Below are 18,140 nucleotides of genomic sequence, written 5' to 3'. Positions count from 1 at the left end.
AAAAATCCTTTTTACGCGGCAGTGTCGGACATTTTAGTTTTTTAAAAACAATAAGAGTATAAGAGAATTATTTGATATATTTTTTTTAATTAAAAAGATACATATTTATTGAAAAAAAATTATAATTCACTTCACTTGTTTTAAATAATTCCTGCTCTCAAGACGGTTTTAGCATATCTCATTTTTTCAAACATAATATATGAAGAGCTCACTGAAAAAAATTAGCAGTATCGTCACGTTAAAAAATTTTGAGAAAGTAATCATTATACAATAATCATTTATTAAAGCTGTTATTTAAAGCAAAGAAAATTAAAAAATGAGGAAAAAAGTTAAAGTTTCATTAATTTATTATAGGTTTAATCTAAAATAAATTTTTAACAATTTTTAATAATAATATATTTTCTGTCAAGGGTTAATACCAAGTCAACCCTATGTCAGACTCAAATAACTGGTTTTGCAAGATTTTCCAAAACAACTTATATAAAAAACCATTATTGCAAAAACACAGCTTGTCTATTTTCGATTTAAACTCATTAACTGACTGCAACTGAAGTAGGCAGTTAGTTCCATAATTTTAACACTCGATTTGTAAAGAAATGTTATTTAAATTCTTTTTAATTCTTTTTTTGCTTTATGAAAAGATTTTTATGAATGATCAATAAATACTTTCTCAAAATTTTTAAATTGTGATTATGCAGCTTTTCCTCGTGAGGACTTCATATCTTATCAAATATATCATTATTTCAAACAGTTTTTTTTTCAATAATTCAACAATATCATTCATAAACAATTTTTATGTTCTGTTTATCACTCATGCTGACTTTTAGGGAGCAATGTCTTTAATTTATATTAAACACTAGATAAAAAGTTTATAAAAAGATCTTGGAAAAGAAACCCTTCTTTATTCGTTAAAAGTAAAATATTTACAACCGTTAAAAATAAACATTTAATCATATTTATTTCATGTTTAACTGCTTTTGAAATAAATGTATTTAATATTATTTAATGGTAATTAATTTAATATCTTAAATTTTTTCAATTTAATTGCAATTAACTAAAAGTTATTGCTGACAAAATTAATTTTGCAATAGCGTATCTTTCTTTTTATGTACGACCTTTGAAAACTTTTATTTTGCCTCCACTAGTTCTGTTTTTTCACTTAATGATCAAAACAGTTTCCCTAGAAAAATGGGTGTAAATGTTTTTGTTCAAAAATAGGATTTTACAAACTTTTTGACTAGGAGTTATTGTAAATATGAAAATATAGTATTATATAAAATATCAAATAAAAATATAAATAATTCGTATCATATATATATATATATATATATATATATATATATATATATATATATATATATATATATATATATATATATATATATATATATATATATAAACCTTTTGCTAACTTTTTAAACTAAATAATTTAACAAGTTCGTAACTAACAGCTAATACGCAACTTGACGGCACCGAGGAAATTAACCTTGCTGTCAGTCCTTTGTGAAGTGCACGAAAACCCTCTTCTTCGTATAGTCTTTTTATAACGTTTCGTACGGATGAACTTCCTCCTTCAACCTTCAAAAATAGTTTGTCAAAATAAAATATATTAAAACAAGTTGCACACATGATTGCATAAGTGTTAACATGATTGCACAAGTGTTAACATGATTGCATAAGTGTTAACATGATTGCACAAGTATTAACATGATTGCACAAGTGTTAATCTTTCGCTCCTTTTAAATTGCTCTATGTTAAAACTTGTGTAATTAAATGATTAAAATAATGATCAAATAAATTTTTAAATAGTTAATTTTAGCCGCTAGATATTATTAAACATAGTTAATAATGAAAAGCTAAAACCATTATTAAAACAATCGCCTAATTGAAAAAAATATGGTTTTACATGTAGCTTAGTGTCTGCTATAATTGTTAAAAAGAAAATTTATTTATATAACTAAAATTTAGCTGTAAACAAAAAAAAACTTTTTTTATTAGTATTATTATTAAACTTTTTTTATTAGTATTAGTATTAACAAACAAATAGAATTTAATTGCGGTAGCAAACATATTTCCTTACACAATTAAATTTTTTATTTAATACTACAACAATACTAACGGTGTTAACATATTAAATGAAATTACAATACAAGGTAAATAAAAACATTTATTTGAAACCATTTTAAATACAAGACAATCATATTTTCGCGCACACACACACTTTAAGAAAATACCGTATATAAATGTATGTATGTATGTATGTATGTATGTATGTATGTATGTATGTATGTATGTATGTATGTATGTATGTATGTATGTATGTATGTATGTATGTATGTATGTATGTATATATATATATATATATATATATATATATATATATATATATATAAAGCGCGTACACATAACAAATGTGAAAGAATAAGCACGTCATATTTTTTCAGTGGTTGTATTAAAATCTTTTTAACTATTTTGTATTTTGTTTACAACGTGTTGTGGTTTCAAAAAAATATGTTAGTTTTTGGATGTTACTTGAAATAAGTTTTAAAAATGACAAAAGAAAAAGACGTTAGAGAAAAAATTATGCACAAATATTTACAAAATCCTAATAGTAGCTACAAATCGATAGCAAAATCGTTGCAAATACATCCATACACCGTTAGTTGTGTTATTCAACATTTTTCTCAAACAAAATCGATCAAACCTGGTGGTGGAAGAAAGGAAGGTTTTAAAGATATAAAACTAGTTAGAAAACTGGTTAACAGTTTTAAGAATAACCCAAGCCTTTTACTAAGGGAACGCACAAAAATATATGGATTTTCTCACAGTTTTGTTGCAAAAGTTAGAAAACCCTCTAAACTGCCCAGAATTGAGAGTTATTGAAAAGTACTGGGCTATTACTAAAAGAAAAATGAAAAAAACAAAAAAGCTTTGCAGAAACATTAAAGATATTAAAAAAGCATCAAATAGTTTTGATTCTTATTTTGTGCGCAAGCTTATGGGTACCACTAAAGCAAAAGCTCGAAATTTTATTAGATTCCCACAGGAATAATTAATTTTTTTTTTAATATTTGATCTTCTTATATTATTGTATTAAAATTATTACTTGGTTCGAAATAAAAATTGAGGAGTACTTTTTTTAAATTGTTATTCTACTTTCACATTTATTTCGTGTACACGCTTTATATATATATATATATATATATATATATATATATATATATATATATATATATATATATATATATATATATATATATATATATACACATATATATATATATACACATATATATATATATATACATGTACAGACCTTTTAAAAAAAAGGCACATTAAGACTCGACTTTTTTGCAAGCTATGCTCATTTTAGCATTGACTTACTTAGGGGTCATCCATAAAATATGTCACGCAATTTTTGACCATTTTAGACTCTCTCCCACTCGTCACAACATCATAACTCTTTATTAAAAGAGTTACTTTCACAAGAGGGGATCTTATACAGAGTCTCACGACTATGTATGAGTCATCAAAAAAACATTACACCTCCCCCTTCCCCAAAGTGTGATGTAATTTATGGACAACTCCTTAACAAGATTACAAATTTTACTTAGAATTTTCCCCAAATGGTACCCAGTTCTTGCTTTAAGCTTTATACAAATCTTAATCAGACCTTGACTAATTTTTTGTCCATCCAAGCTCAAATTGATTCAATTGGATTCAAATCTAGTGTTCAAGCTAGCCTGGGCAATAAATCTACTTTGGTTTTTTTCATCCATGATATGACTATACAAGCTGTCTGGGCAGGCACCATATCTTGTTGAAACTGTCACTACTCATCTTAATCAATCATAACATCTACTGATGGAACTATCCAGTTGTCTAGCGTCAATGTTAGTATAATATTTGATTTGGCCTGTAAAAATATTTCACACCTATTCCATTAAAATAAAAGCAGCATCAAATACCAACATCCCCACTGCCACCTTGCAAACTTAGTACAACAAGAAGATTATTGTACTTTTTAGATTTAAACACAAGAACTTTGCTTTTTCTATTTATTTCTTCAAAGTTACTTTCATCACTAAAAATTACTTGCTTTCACTTTTACAAAGACCACCTAATTCTACAACACCTCTCAAGCTGATCTCTAGCCCAGGGGTCCCTGCTGGTGCCATGGCATCTGTGGAACAATTGGTATGTGCCTGGATCTATTGGACAGAAAGAATTTTTTTTATAAATATTAATTAAAAATGTGAATTATATTTATTTATTTGTTAGAGTTTTAATTTTTTTGAGTGCCAAGACATTAAATACGTCCATATGTTTGCGATATTGTATGTATGAATGGTTCCATTGCTGACAGCACTTGTCACAATTTGTCTAATGGCATGCCGGATTGCACTCTTCAAGTTAGCAAAGAACGGGGAGTGAAGACGCATTTTACTTGATTTCACCTTGATTTTTCCAAAGTTTTACTTTACTTCCCTGATTATTTACTTTTTTTTTTGCAGATATCAAAATTCCCTGACTTTTCCCTGATTTTTCAGATCTGGCGGACACCCAGTTTAAAGTTGTGCAAAACAACTTTAGTAGTTGGAAATGATGAGGTAACTTATAGTGTACTGAGAACTTGCCTAATTGTAAGAGAATAAACTTCCACTGCCGCAGAAAGCTTTTTTCTATTTTTTGAGATTGAGTGCTGTTCAAAGCATATAAAGTTTTTTGTAAGTAATATAGTTATTGCATACCATTCCATGAAGCACAATGGTTCAACATGACACATGCTTTAATTGTATCACTTATAACCAGTTCAAGACAATGATTCAAGCAATGATATCCAACTAGCCAGGGATTTCAATTGTACAAAACTGCTGGTATTTGATTTATATCATCATGCAAAATCATCATGTAAATTACTGCAGTAACTCCACAAATACTTGGAAATGAGATTCATTAAATGCATAATAAAGATCAATGAAACAAGCTTTCCTGCATGATCTCGTACTTTCATTGGTTAGAATACTAAACAGAGTGGGGTATTTCTGAATGTGGTACAAACTTTATTCTTCATTTTCTTGTTTATAGAATCAACTGTCTCTACAAACAATACTTGAATGTAACTTTCTGCTACCATTCTGCCAACACTTAACTTCAGTAGATCAATGAGCTCAGAATGTGTAGGGCTTGTTGTTTTTAGCAGAATAGTCATTCTAAATGCAAATTCGGTTGTATCTAAGTTAGCTTTTTGTGAAATTTGCCTTTAAATTCTCACCTTTTTTAAGTTTAAGAAGTTTGCAAGCCTGTCATACATAAAGTTTTTTTCTTAATGACATTAGCTACAATTCATGAGTTTGTCTGAAGACATTATGTAGCTCACAATCCATTCCTTGGAATAAATTTCTGGCCTTATTATATTTTAAACAGAAAATCTTATTTTGTCATTGATGCATAATAAAAAATCATATTTAGCCTTGAGTTCATTATATTGTTAAATTGTCCAACATTTTATGTATATATATATATATATATATATATATATATATATATATATATATATATATATATATATATATATATATACACTCCTAGTCGGCGCTTTTGGAGAAATGTTTTTTTTGTTCTGGTTTTGTTTTTTATTTACACATATTTAAATTTATTATTTTATTGCAAAAATATATTTTTTATATTGATTTTTGTTATTTTTATTTATTTATTATATATTATATATCATTTTTATTTTCATCTATTTACAAAAATGATTAATTACAGTAATATAACCATATTTAAACCTTACTGTAACCCTAACCCTAAGCCTGACCTTGATGCTGACCCAAACCAAACCCTCAGTCCATGTAGCAGCACTCCCTTGCGAGTCAGGCTATTTGATAGTCAATGCATGTACTTTTTGTTCTCTATAAAAGTTGCTTACGGGGACATTTTTTTACAAAAAAACGTCCCTGTAAGTGTTCATTTTTTTGTAAAATCTGTCCCCGTAAGTGATACTATAGTTCTATATACATTTATATATATACATATATATATATATATATATATATATATATATATATATATATATACATATATACATATATACATATATACATATATACATATATATATATATATATATATATATATATATATATATATATATATATATATATATATGATATAAGTCTTGATATAAGTCTAAGTCTAACATTAATGCTGTGCTTTTAGTTAAAACTTCAACCAATAAATTTCTTGATATAAGTCTAAGAGTGTGATGAAGTCAATAACCACTAAGACCTATATACTCAATATAGACGTGTCTCAATAAAAGTATTTTTTTATTTTATTCACACTACAGTCGAGAAGGTCTACAGTTTTTCTTTTTTTTTTTTTGCAATTCTGTCTCTCTTGAGGTGGTACCCCAAGAAATATTTAAAAAATTCATTGGAACCAGTAAAAAAAAAAATAGTAAAACTTAATTCTTTAAACATAAATATATCTTTAAAATTAAAAAAAAAAAAATTCCTTACTTATAACATAATTTGCCTCAATCACCCAATTAAAAACCAAAAATAAGCAAATTTTTGTGAAATGATTACTTAAAAATTACCAGCCATTTTAACATGAAATTTGCAACATATTATAATCATAATACCAAAATTCATCTAAGAGTAGTGGTGTAGTGGTAAGTAATGCGGTAGTGGTGTAGTGGTAAAGCGCTCGCTTCATAAGCGAGAGGTTCCGAGTTCGATCCCCACCACGTCCCTGGTAGTATCGCGCTCAACTTGTTTCTCCGCGCAGCGGCTTTGTTCTTTAAGGTTCGTGTTTCGGAATTATAGAGTTGAGAGAGGGTTATAACCACTATTAAGTAGCCTTTTCGGCCTTAACAAGGTGAATAACAAAAAAAAAAAAAAAAAAAAAAAAGAGAAAATAAATGAAAAAAAGACTATTTTAGAATTGGTGCATAAAAAACTAACAAACTCTATCAAATTAGGCGAGTCAAACAAGATTAATATGAAAAGTTTCAAGAGCTAAAGTGCATTAAACAAAAACCTTGTCTCAAATGAATTTTATTGCTATGAAGAACAAAATGTCAAAATTTTAGCTCTTTTGCATAATCATTTGTAAAGTAACCGTTTCGCCAACTTTTTACAAATGTTTTGTTTATATATCTGTTACTATGGGGTTGTTTTAATAATTTGGCACATAATGCCAAATCATAAAACTTAATTTTAAAATGATAAATTGAAAGTTTTTTAAACTGTGAACAAAAGAATAATAATCCAAATTTATTTAATATTTTTTCAAATTTGATTTTTGTTTCTTGGGGTACTACCCCTTTTATTTTCCATAACATAACTTTTGATTAATTAGTGCATATTAGGGATTATTTATCGATAAATTATAAAAAATATATATTATATATAATACCACAATTACAAAACCAAAATTAGTTAGCCGGAACAGCATTTTCTGAAGTTGATAGAGTTAACTTTGATATTGAAGCTCTCGATGTTTTTGACATTAACGACGTCAGATGGAAAGTTATTCCAAAAATATTAACAAGCCTAAGGGAGAAAGAATAGTTATGGACTTCGAGTTTACACTTCAGTTTGTGTAGTTTGAATTTATGACCTTGCGTGTAAATATAGTTGTTTATCAAAAAGAAACTTGGTATATTTAAGAAAAATTAACTAGCGCAAATTAATTAGCATTATTTTGTGAAAACAATTCAGTGTTAGAAATTTCACTAGCTTTTATTGCAACTTTTTAAAATGGACCCAGTATTTTCTTCTGGGTATCCGAAATCGGACTCTGCATAAACTGCTTCCGGCACATCTCTAATGTGTATATATATATATATATATATATATATATATATATATATATATATATATATATATATATATATATATATATATATATATATAAATATATAAATATAAAAATATATATATACATGTATACATATATATACATATATATATATATACATCTATACATATAAAATATATATACACATGTATACATATATATACATATAATATATATATACATATACATATATATATATATACATATACATAAATATATATATATATATATACATATATATATATATACATATATATATATATATATATACATATATATATATATATATATATATATATATATATATATATATATATATATATATATATATATATATATATATATATAATATATATATATATATATATATATATACATATGAGTCATTCTCATGAAAAGTAACATTTTCAATAGTTGATTTAAAAAAAGTTAAATATCAAATTTACAAACCAAATTTTTTGTTGTTATAGCTTTGAGTATATTTAATCATTTGTAAGTATCCACACACTCATTAAATGTAAGTTTACAAAAAAAAAAAAAAAAAATTTTAGCGTAATTCACAGACATGACAAATTTACCACAGATGTGATGTTAAGAGTAGTATTGCTTTATGCTGTAACAGCAATAAATGTCTTTCAGGTAATTTACAAAAATAATAATCACCTGTATTCAATAGTTTTAAAAGTTGACATAAAATAGTACATGGTACAAGTTTTACAAAATTTTAAGTATTATTAAGTATTATTATATATTAGTAAGTAAATTAGCAAATGTTTTTGAATGGTAAATCTTGTGGAAAACTATATTGCCCCTTGTTGTTGAGGTTTGGCTTGCACAATCTAAATGCTACATCGCCTTTATCGATGACAGAGATATCATCTTTCTCCAGAAGCATAAAATATTGCTGGCTAGATCTTCTCAAAAACTTTATGACCAACTCATTTTCACCTGCACGTAAGGCTTGAATTAACTCAACATTTCACACTTTTTTTTGAGGTTTGAAACTTCACAATCACAAAATCATTAATTTTAAAAGAGAAGCTGTCCTTCTCACTATTACTGTTAATACTGTGGTAACTTAGTCTTATCAACTTTTTTTCACAATTACTCGGGCCTTGGGATTCTTGAGCCAAATGTTTGGATGTTGTTCCTTCAGCTGGCATTTTCTTCATTTTCAAGGGTCATTGACCTGGTAAAGTATGTTAAAGAATTTCTTAAAACAGAGGCAAATAAAATTATTTATAAAATAGAAACAAATTAAATAACTATTTTACAATAAAGATTTCATGCCCAACTTATTTCAATATTTAATGAAAATAATAGGGTTGTTGAAAAACTAAATATTAATCAAACATTCTTACTGGCTAAGTAACTAGAGAACATTTAAGCAACACAAAAGTTTGCAATACTCAATATAAGCAAATTTAAATTTCTAAGTGCTATATATTAAAAGGATACGAGGATGAAGATCTGTCAAAAATTTTAAAGGGATTAGTACTTCTCCAATACTATAGTGATTGTATTTTGTACCTTTGTCACATTCAGTGCATGCAGCCTTCTCATAAACAACATTTCTTTTTTAGTGGAACTCCAAAACACCTCATGAACTTGTAAAGCCCCCTTGAAAGTTGTTAGGTTTTACGCTGCACATTTCTCATAGAGATTGAAATCTGTGTTGTTAATAGAATAGATGGTTATATTTGGACACTTTCCTTTTATTTCTTAAACCAAACAATTAATATCAGGAATATCTTTCCCTTGTCCTATTAATCTGCCTGCAGTTCTTTTGATACAGCCCCCTACTCCATCACCTTTTCTGTACCCCTTTTTTTGTGAAATGCCACCTCAAGGTCTTAGCTTTAAACTCTTTTTTAAAAAAAAAAACTAAATAGAACATGGACAAATACCAAACAGACATGAAACATGGACTTGTTTCAAAACTGTTGAGAAGTACTATCGCTAAGGAAATGAACTGTTCCAATGATAGGCAGCTTTTCTTTTAAGTCATTAATAACAGGCTTTAAGTGCGCACAGATCCCAACAAAATTGTGATGCCTGTTATCTGAAAATGTACAGTAAGATTTTGCCTTTATTTTGTTTTCAGAAGTACTGCAATAGTACACCAAAACTGTATGGATTGACACTTGGTTTCTTGATTCACCAAAGTAGAGCGATAGGATTTCTTTTGAGTATTTGCAATAGTAACTTTCTGAAAAATCACAATGAATGAAAATATCCCTAGACCCTAAGTTATTTTTTATTTCTGATGTAGCTTTGTACTGGTATTTTGTATTACATACATGCCTCATAAACTTTTCCAGTATGTTATTAATATTATTGTTTAAAAACAGTTAATGTTAACTCTTCTTTTTACTCTAAAGTTTTAAAACTTCATTTTATCTTTTACCACAAGTTCAACACTTTTTTTAGACAATTGTGGAAATGTTAATTGTTCGTTCTCAAATTCTTTACAAACTATTTTTTTGTTTAATCACCATACTCCACATTTCCTTTCCAGGCAGGATTCTCTCAGTCTTTTTTTAGCAAGTCATTAGGATATTTATAAGCCAATATCTTTAAACTATGCAACTTTTCAAGAATCAAAGCAAAATTGACATGGTCAATACAAAGACAAGTATCTTGTTTACGGAAGTCTAGTTGAACAACTCAAAAGGATCTCAATTTGCAACATGTACTATAAGACATTGACTTGAACTCAGTTCTTTATTTGAACTCATTGCACAAATTTAACATTGTATCATTTAATAGCTTTTTCAGTTTGTTTCTTGTTATTGTTTCTTTTTTCCCAGCAGTAAGCCTACTAGTATTATCTTTTTCAAAAAAGTTCTTAAGTTTTTATTGTTTCAGTACATTTGAGGGTTGATTCAAGTTGTGTGGTAAGATATCTAGAAGTAAGATTGTTGAGGCTTCTTTAAAGTCTGTACTTCTTTATTATCTTTCTGCTTAATACCCTGGCAAATTCCATTTTTTGTTAATACATCTCTCAGTGGAAAAATTTGATTGTATTTGTGTATTTAACACTTCGCTAAAAAGAAGCTTTTCTTTATTTCCGTCGAGCATTTCATAACTCTGGTCATTTTTTAAACCACCTTTCAAGGAGTATTATCTTTTGCAGACTGCAGTCTGTAGAATTTTTGTTTGTATTTATCACCACTTTGCTTTAACAAATTGTTTTTTTCTTCTAATTTTTGGATTTTTTCTTTAACCCATCTCTATATTTTCTATAAACTTTTAGCCCAATGCTTTTTCTGGAACTAGATTCCTGACTGGGACCAGGAAGTACATTGTGGTTCAGGTGGTGTAGACAAATTTTTAACAAGTTGTTATCTCTTCTTTTTTATTTCCTGACTTCTCTTGGTCCTTTTGTTCCAGCCTTTCCTTACTTATCTTTTATCTCTTTCTGAAAGTTCATGAATTTTCTTCCACTTTTTGTTCTTCATACTTGTCTGGGTTTTCAGCTTTCATCTTCTCCCTTGCCATCCTCATACTTAGTTTTTTCAATTCCCTAGTTTTTATCATTCCTATCTTTGTAAACTGTAAGTAAAGAAAAAATTATAACTATCTGGATAAAAACATTTATCTTTTCCATAATAATTATTTGGCTAAATGAACAAAGTTTTAAAATGTTAAAAATGCTATAAATAGGCATTAAAAAATCCACATGCAGGTAAAATTGTCATTTGTTGTCACATCTGTTACACGGGTGTCACTTCTGTTGCTTCCTGTACTCCACAGACGTGACAGATTGAAGGAGAAAGCCTAAAAGGAGTGCTATGTGGAAAGAGAACTTGCCTCTGTTCCCCTTAGAATAAAAATGCCTGGTAATAGATAGTAAATAAAAGTATTGCTTATAAAAAAGTAAAATTATTTACCCTGAGTATGTTTACAACAGAGTGACACACTAACACTAACAAATTCACTACTAAAATCAACATTAAACAACTACACCAAAACTTCCTTCACTTTTACTCATTAATAAAAATGTCTGATAGTTCAGCTAGGACAACAACAGAGAGCACTACTGCCTCCTACAGCTTTTTATTGGAAATAACAACTCAATCCACAGAAGTGACACTTGAGCTGATGATAGGAGCTTCAATAACATAAAAGTTACTTTAAAAATATGTTTTGAGGAAAATATTATGTCAACTCTAATTTTAATGTCTTTTTGATTATTTATTATATATTAAAATAAAAGTAAAGTATTAGGATCAAGGATTGAATTATTTGGGATTAGCAAAAGGTCTGGGTGGGGTGACATTCCACAGACGTGACTTGTCACAGTCAGTGAAACATTACTTATTCACTGAAAATACTATTTTGGATTGGTTTTGATCAGTTTAACATTGTATAAGCTGTGAATTTATTATTTGTACTGACTAAAAGTAAAATTAGTATTAACTTGAAAGAAATAATTAGTGATGCAGTACATTGCTATCTCTTTTTGGAGAATGATCCATATATCAGGGGTGTACCCTCATGGTCATGGTGGCACAGGACAACTCATTTTCTTCAAGGGCGACTGAAATTTAAAAAAAATACCTGTCAGTAGCCCAGCAGGACAACCAGACAGTTTGTTACTTACAAAAGTGTGTTTATAATAAAACTATATTTTGATCTATAAAGATATTATTCCTTGAGATTATTTAGAAGAAAACTTTAGAAAGCATTTAAAGTAGTATACACTTTGTTTAACGATGAGTTCACTACGGTGCATTTAACAGTTTTACCAAACTTAATAAAAAGCAGCCGGACACACTATTTAATATTTCGAAGTGCAAATGTACTGCTTTTTTAAACATTGATGTTGCATTTTGAAGCACGCTTCTTCTCGATTTAAAATGAATTTTAAAATTAAATCTTTTTTTTCATTTCCAAATGCTATTGTATCAATTTTTAAACCTTATAGTCACATTTTGAATCACGTGAATGGGCAGTTAAGTCATTAAGTAAATCATTAGTGATTTTTTAGTAAGTTTTTAACTTTGTGATTAATCATTATTAGAATGCAATTAATGATACAAGTAGAAATTCTTTTTTTCTAAAAAAAAATGTTTAAAACATTTAAAACATAAAACGCTTTAAACATTTGACTAGATTAAATCTAATTGAAGATTGTGAGAGAATAAAATCTTTGCAGTTTTGAATTTCAAAATTTTTGCTTCACATAATAAAACCTTTGTTAAGATTGATAAAAACAAATGATACGATACAGATATCAACTATGACAAAAATGACAACATATCTTTAATTTAATTAATAAATCAATTAATTTACTTTTAAATAAACCATTTCTTATTAGACGTATTTTAGTCAGACATTTTTAATTTTTTTTCTTTATTATTTTCACTAGAGAAAAAATACAAGAAAAAATCTTTACACTTGACTACTGATTATCATAGTGGATGACTCAAATGAGAAACAAAAACTATTTCAGTCCACCTTTTCACTGGGAAAAAACCAGAGGGTACACCGCAATATATATATATATATATATATATATATATATATATATATATATATATATATATATATATATATATATATTCTTGCTTGATCATCGTTACTTGTTACTATAAAATGTACACTTTATTTACTATGGAATATAAAGGTAACAAATTTTAAAAATACTGCTTTTTCCTACTTTTATAGCATACAGCATTTTTATATAAAGAAAAAATCACCTGAAGTCTTGTACGCACTGTATCTGCAGGATTAGTAAGAGTAGAAGCTACAATACCAGCCGAAATTCCGCTTATACCTTGTATAGCGAGATGAGGAGTGGAAGCTGGAGTCATTTTATCAAATAATTGTGTAAACATATAATATGAACCCCACCATAAACCTGAACTTGGAGTATAAGTCAATAGGGAAACTACATAACCTTTATAAAAACCCTTAAGTCCACTTGTACTATAAATATCTTTTACAACTGAAATGCCTGATTTAAATTTTGGCTTTAAACTAGCTGATGCATCGGCTTGTTGACCAGTCACCATTTGTTTCTGTGAAATAATATCAACTGGAATAGTTATGGTTTGGCCAGCAAGTGATGCACATACACCTGCAACTAAACTCTTTGATGTATTTCCTATGTTAGGTAGTTTTGAGCGAACAACTTCAAATGTTGTAATATATACTTGACTTGATGCAACAGTAATTAAATTTGTAGAAAAACCTTTATAAAATCCACGAATGCCTTCATGCTTAAATATTTTTCGGAAAGCATCAAGTGTTCCTTTATAATGAGAATTTTGCTTCTGCACTTGAAGACGAGTTTTAATAAGAGTGGGTGGAAATATAATCAAACGAACTCCAACCATCATAATCGGACCAATAACATAGTATTTACGTTTATCAAGTTCCTCCCATTCAATATGTCTAACATCTTGATTCGTCATTCTAAATATGTAAATCAATAAGTTTAAAAGCAATTTGTTTATAAGCAAAATAAAAAAATTTTAAAAAATTTACAATTTACAAAAAACTTCATAAATTTACAAAAAAATTGTATAAAAATAGTTACTACAGATTCGATTGATGAGATGTCACGCAGAAGAAGTAAAAGATTGATGATCGAATAAAAGATACCCATGAATTTCAACAAAATGTTTGCATTTGTTATCTACTTATCTGGACTCTAATTTCATAACAAGAATAAAAATAATTAAATAAAAATAATCTGATCAATTTGTTTAGAAACTCTATTTCAAAATTTAAATATCGTATCTCCTGTCTTTGTACTTTAATTTTTGTGTTATGCTTTAAACATTTATTTTGGAAGCAATTGACATGCAATAAAAATTTTCATTTAAGTTTTATAATTTCGTTATTATTTTAAATGTTTTTTTTGGCGTTTATATTTTTTGAAAAATATAAACGCCAAAATTGTCAAAAGTGAAAGTGTTTTTCATTAACTTCAAATTTACTTAAATTTTTTAAACTTGCATACCGACTCCTATATGTATCAACAATCAGTGCTGCAATTAGCTCGTTACAATGTTTGAATTCGAAGTTAACTCGTTACGCGTATTTTAGATAAGACATCATTCGCAAATTACGTCATGCTTATTGTGAAAAGGGAAAGGGGAGGAGCAGGAAAGGTAGAAGTTTGTCTGACATTCTTCCTGATAAACCTACTGATGGTGAAACAATTTCTAGAAGAAAAAATTAGATAAATATTTTTACTTATATATATATATATATATATATATATATATATATATATATATATATATATATATATATATATATATATATATATATATATATATATATATATATATATATATATATATATATATATATATATATATATATATATATATATATATATATGTTTGTGAAGAGTTTGCTAAATCGTGAAATATATTTATTGAACGACGTAATAGCATAAAATAAGTAATTATTTTTAAAAATAGCACGATGTTTTTTATTCTTGACATGTTTAGTAAAATTTATTTACATTTTCAAAAGTAAAATTAAATAGATAAGTTTATAGTACAATGTAAAGTTTGTTTGAGGGACTTTCCCATTTAATGTGGAAGGCTTCCTTTATCTTTAATTTGTGTTTGGTTGGGGCATTACCAAAATTTCAAAAGAATCACAGTCAGCCAAATTTTTGCAATTAAGAGATAAATTTAAGTGTTTAAATATATAAGATTGTTCATCACTTCTAAGGTGCTCATTTATTCTAGTTGCCATGTGTCTGTAGGTTTCTCCAATATAACTGGCATTATAGCCAGCGGAAGAAAATTTAAAGCGTAAGAAAATTTTTGACCTGTTCGTTGTTTGATTGATAGTACATTTAAAATTAATAATTCTTGGGTTGGTTTTGATAAAGATATTAAGAATCTATCATTAGTTTTACAAAATAATAAATTTCCACAAAAAATTGTTGACTATGAAATTAAATCCTATATTGAAAAGAAAATGAATCCATCTGTGTCTAACATTGTTAATAGCTTAAATATAAGATACTTTAAGCTTCCATACATTGGAATGTACTCTAATTACACTAAAAGGAAAATTTCAAAAATTGTTCAAAAAATTTTCGGTTCCTGTTCCGGTTCCGGTATTATTTAAGGTTTCGGTTCCGGCCGGAATTTCGGTTCAAAATGCTACCGAAAAAGGAAATCTTAAAGCTTTATTAAGCATTATCATTTTGATAAAATAATTTAATAAAAAGTTTTTTAAATTAAATGATAAGCTTGAGAATTGACGGAAATAAGATTTAGCTTTGTTTGAAAATGAAAAAACTTACTTGTTTAAGTTAATATTCATATCTTGTAAAGTTTTTTATCGTTATTATTTGAAAGATAATACTGTTGTTATGAGCGTTAATTTTATATATATATATATATATATATATATATATATATATATATATATATATATATATATATATATATATATATATATATATATATATAAATATATATATATATATATATATATATATATATATATATATATATATATATATATATATATATATATATATATATATATGTATATATATATATATATATATATATATTAAATATTGCAGTTAATTAAAAAAATCCAACTTTTGTCCTAATTTTATATCTTTAAAGTGTTAAAATATCTGTTGTTTCTTTTCACAACTCTTTTTTAAGTTTGGCGCAGCAGTTTCTAATTGTATTCACGCGAGAATTTCCCTTGGAAAACAATGTCCAACTGGACAACTTCTTTAATTGGACAACAATTTCAACACTATAATTTCCTTATAGGAATTGTAGTGTTGAAATCGTTAATATTTGTCCAAAAAGACAAAGACATGTTTTTAATTCCTTTTGGACAATAAATTCCCTTTGGACAATAGTCCAAAGGGAATTTTTGTGTAGCAATCATTACAATAAATATAGAAAAAACAAAAAACTTGTCAATTATATTTTTAACATTTGTATTTGACGCAAACTAGCAACATTGAAAAACCGTCTTATATTTCATTCTAACAAAATGAATTCAAAAAAAAACAACTAGTTTAGCATGGAAATACTTTATAATTGAAGCAAACAATCCAAGAATAGTTCATGCAAAATATGCAACAACAAAGTTTCAGACAACCTCAAAAAGTTTCAGACAAAGACGATCAGACAACCCTAAAAAACAAGGTTTATATGGACTAACGTCACACCTGAAGAATCATCATCCTGACATCAAACTTAGGCCAGAAGGTTTAGGAAATCCAAAAGCCAACGAAGAAGCTGAATTGTAATTAAACAAAAAATTCCGATTGAAGAAATTAAACAATGAAATTCCAATCTTCAATATACGATCAAAAAACTAAGAATTGACATGTTAAAATCCAAATTGGGTTCAAGCTTCTTTAAAAATTGACACTAATTCTGAAAAAGACTAAAAATTTCACAAATTAATATTTGAAATGATAGTTCTTGACCTCCAACCGTGTTCAATTGTCAATGATGCTTGGTTTTAAAGGCACCATGCTCTTGTTGCTCCTAATTATGAAATTTCTAGGGAAAAATACTACAGAAGTTTACCGGATCCAACTTATGAAAAAATAAAATTTGCTCTCAACAAAAAGTTGGTTTAATCAGAAGTTGAAAGTGTGTCAGTCTGTCTTAATGCATGGTCATCATTTCATCATGACTACCTGGGGATGACGGCTTACTTTATTTCTAAAGATTGGAACCGTGTCAAGTTCTGCATCACTTGTTCTCAATTTGATAAAAGGCATACCGCAAAAAACATTTTTAACAAGATTGAAACAACAGGAGAGGAGCGGAAAATATCTTCAAAAATTGAAGTTTGCTTAAAAGACAATGCAGCATATGGAAAAGCAGCCTTTAATGAATCAAGTTGTAATTATGTGTCAGCTGCATGTCTTAACCACTCTGTTCAGCTTGTCATCAAAAAATAACTATTTTCACATCTAATCATAGACGGACTAATTGCAAAGAGTCAAAAACTCTGTTCTTGCGCATCCCACTCTACTGCTTTCTACACTGAACTTTACAGACAGCAGAAATCCAATGGATGCAAAAGATAGACTTGGCTTAAAAAGCGATATTGTCACAAGATGGAACTCTACCTATTATATGCTTGAGCAAGCTTTACACCTGAAGTCAGCCATTGCTGCCACCTTAATCAAATTTTATTCAGTGGGAATTGAATTTTCTGTCCAAGATTGGAGTCTCTGTGAAAAAGTGGAGAACATTTTAGGTGTTATTGAGGAGGCAACAAAAATGTTGTCAGCTGTTGAC

At 27.4% G+C, this 18,140-nt stretch overlaps 1 protein-coding gene across 6 annotated transcripts; it reads right to left on the bottom strand.

Annotated features, from left to right (window-relative positions):
* Positions 1-1,402: 1,402 nt before the first annotated feature.
* LOC101238257 (solute carrier family 25 member 44) lies at positions 1,403-14,927 on the bottom strand. Of its 6 annotated transcripts, none has more exons than XM_065807496.1 (4): positions 14,843-14,927; positions 14,417-14,530; positions 13,575-14,292; positions 1,403-1,578 (listed from the first exon to the last, which is right to left on the bottom strand). In XM_065807496.1, the coding sequence occupies exons 3-4, from the start codon at positions 14,289-14,291 to the stop codon at positions 1,408-1,410; spliced, it is 888 nt and encodes a 295-aa protein (XP_065663568.1). In that variant the 5' UTR covers position 14,292; positions 14,417-14,530; positions 14,843-14,927; the 3' UTR covers positions 1,403-1,407. The 6 variants fall into 6 exon arrangements, with proteins under 6 accessions (XP_065663568.1, XP_065663570.1, XP_065663569.1 ...); XM_065807498.1 differs by having other exon boundaries at positions 14,420-14,530; XM_065807499.1 differs by lacking the exon at positions 1,403-1,578 and adding an exon at positions 8,538-9,058.
* Between the last annotated feature and the right edge of the window lie 3,213 nt (positions 14,928-18,140).

This window comes from Hydra vulgaris, chromosome 10, assembly GCF_038396675.1.
Source record: "Hydra vulgaris chromosome 10, alternate assembly HydraT2T_AEP".
NCBI classification, from domain to species: domain Eukaryota; kingdom Metazoa; phylum Cnidaria; class Hydrozoa; order Anthoathecata; family Hydridae; genus Hydra; species Hydra vulgaris.
This window is presented reverse-complemented; position numbering and strand designations above follow the sequence as displayed.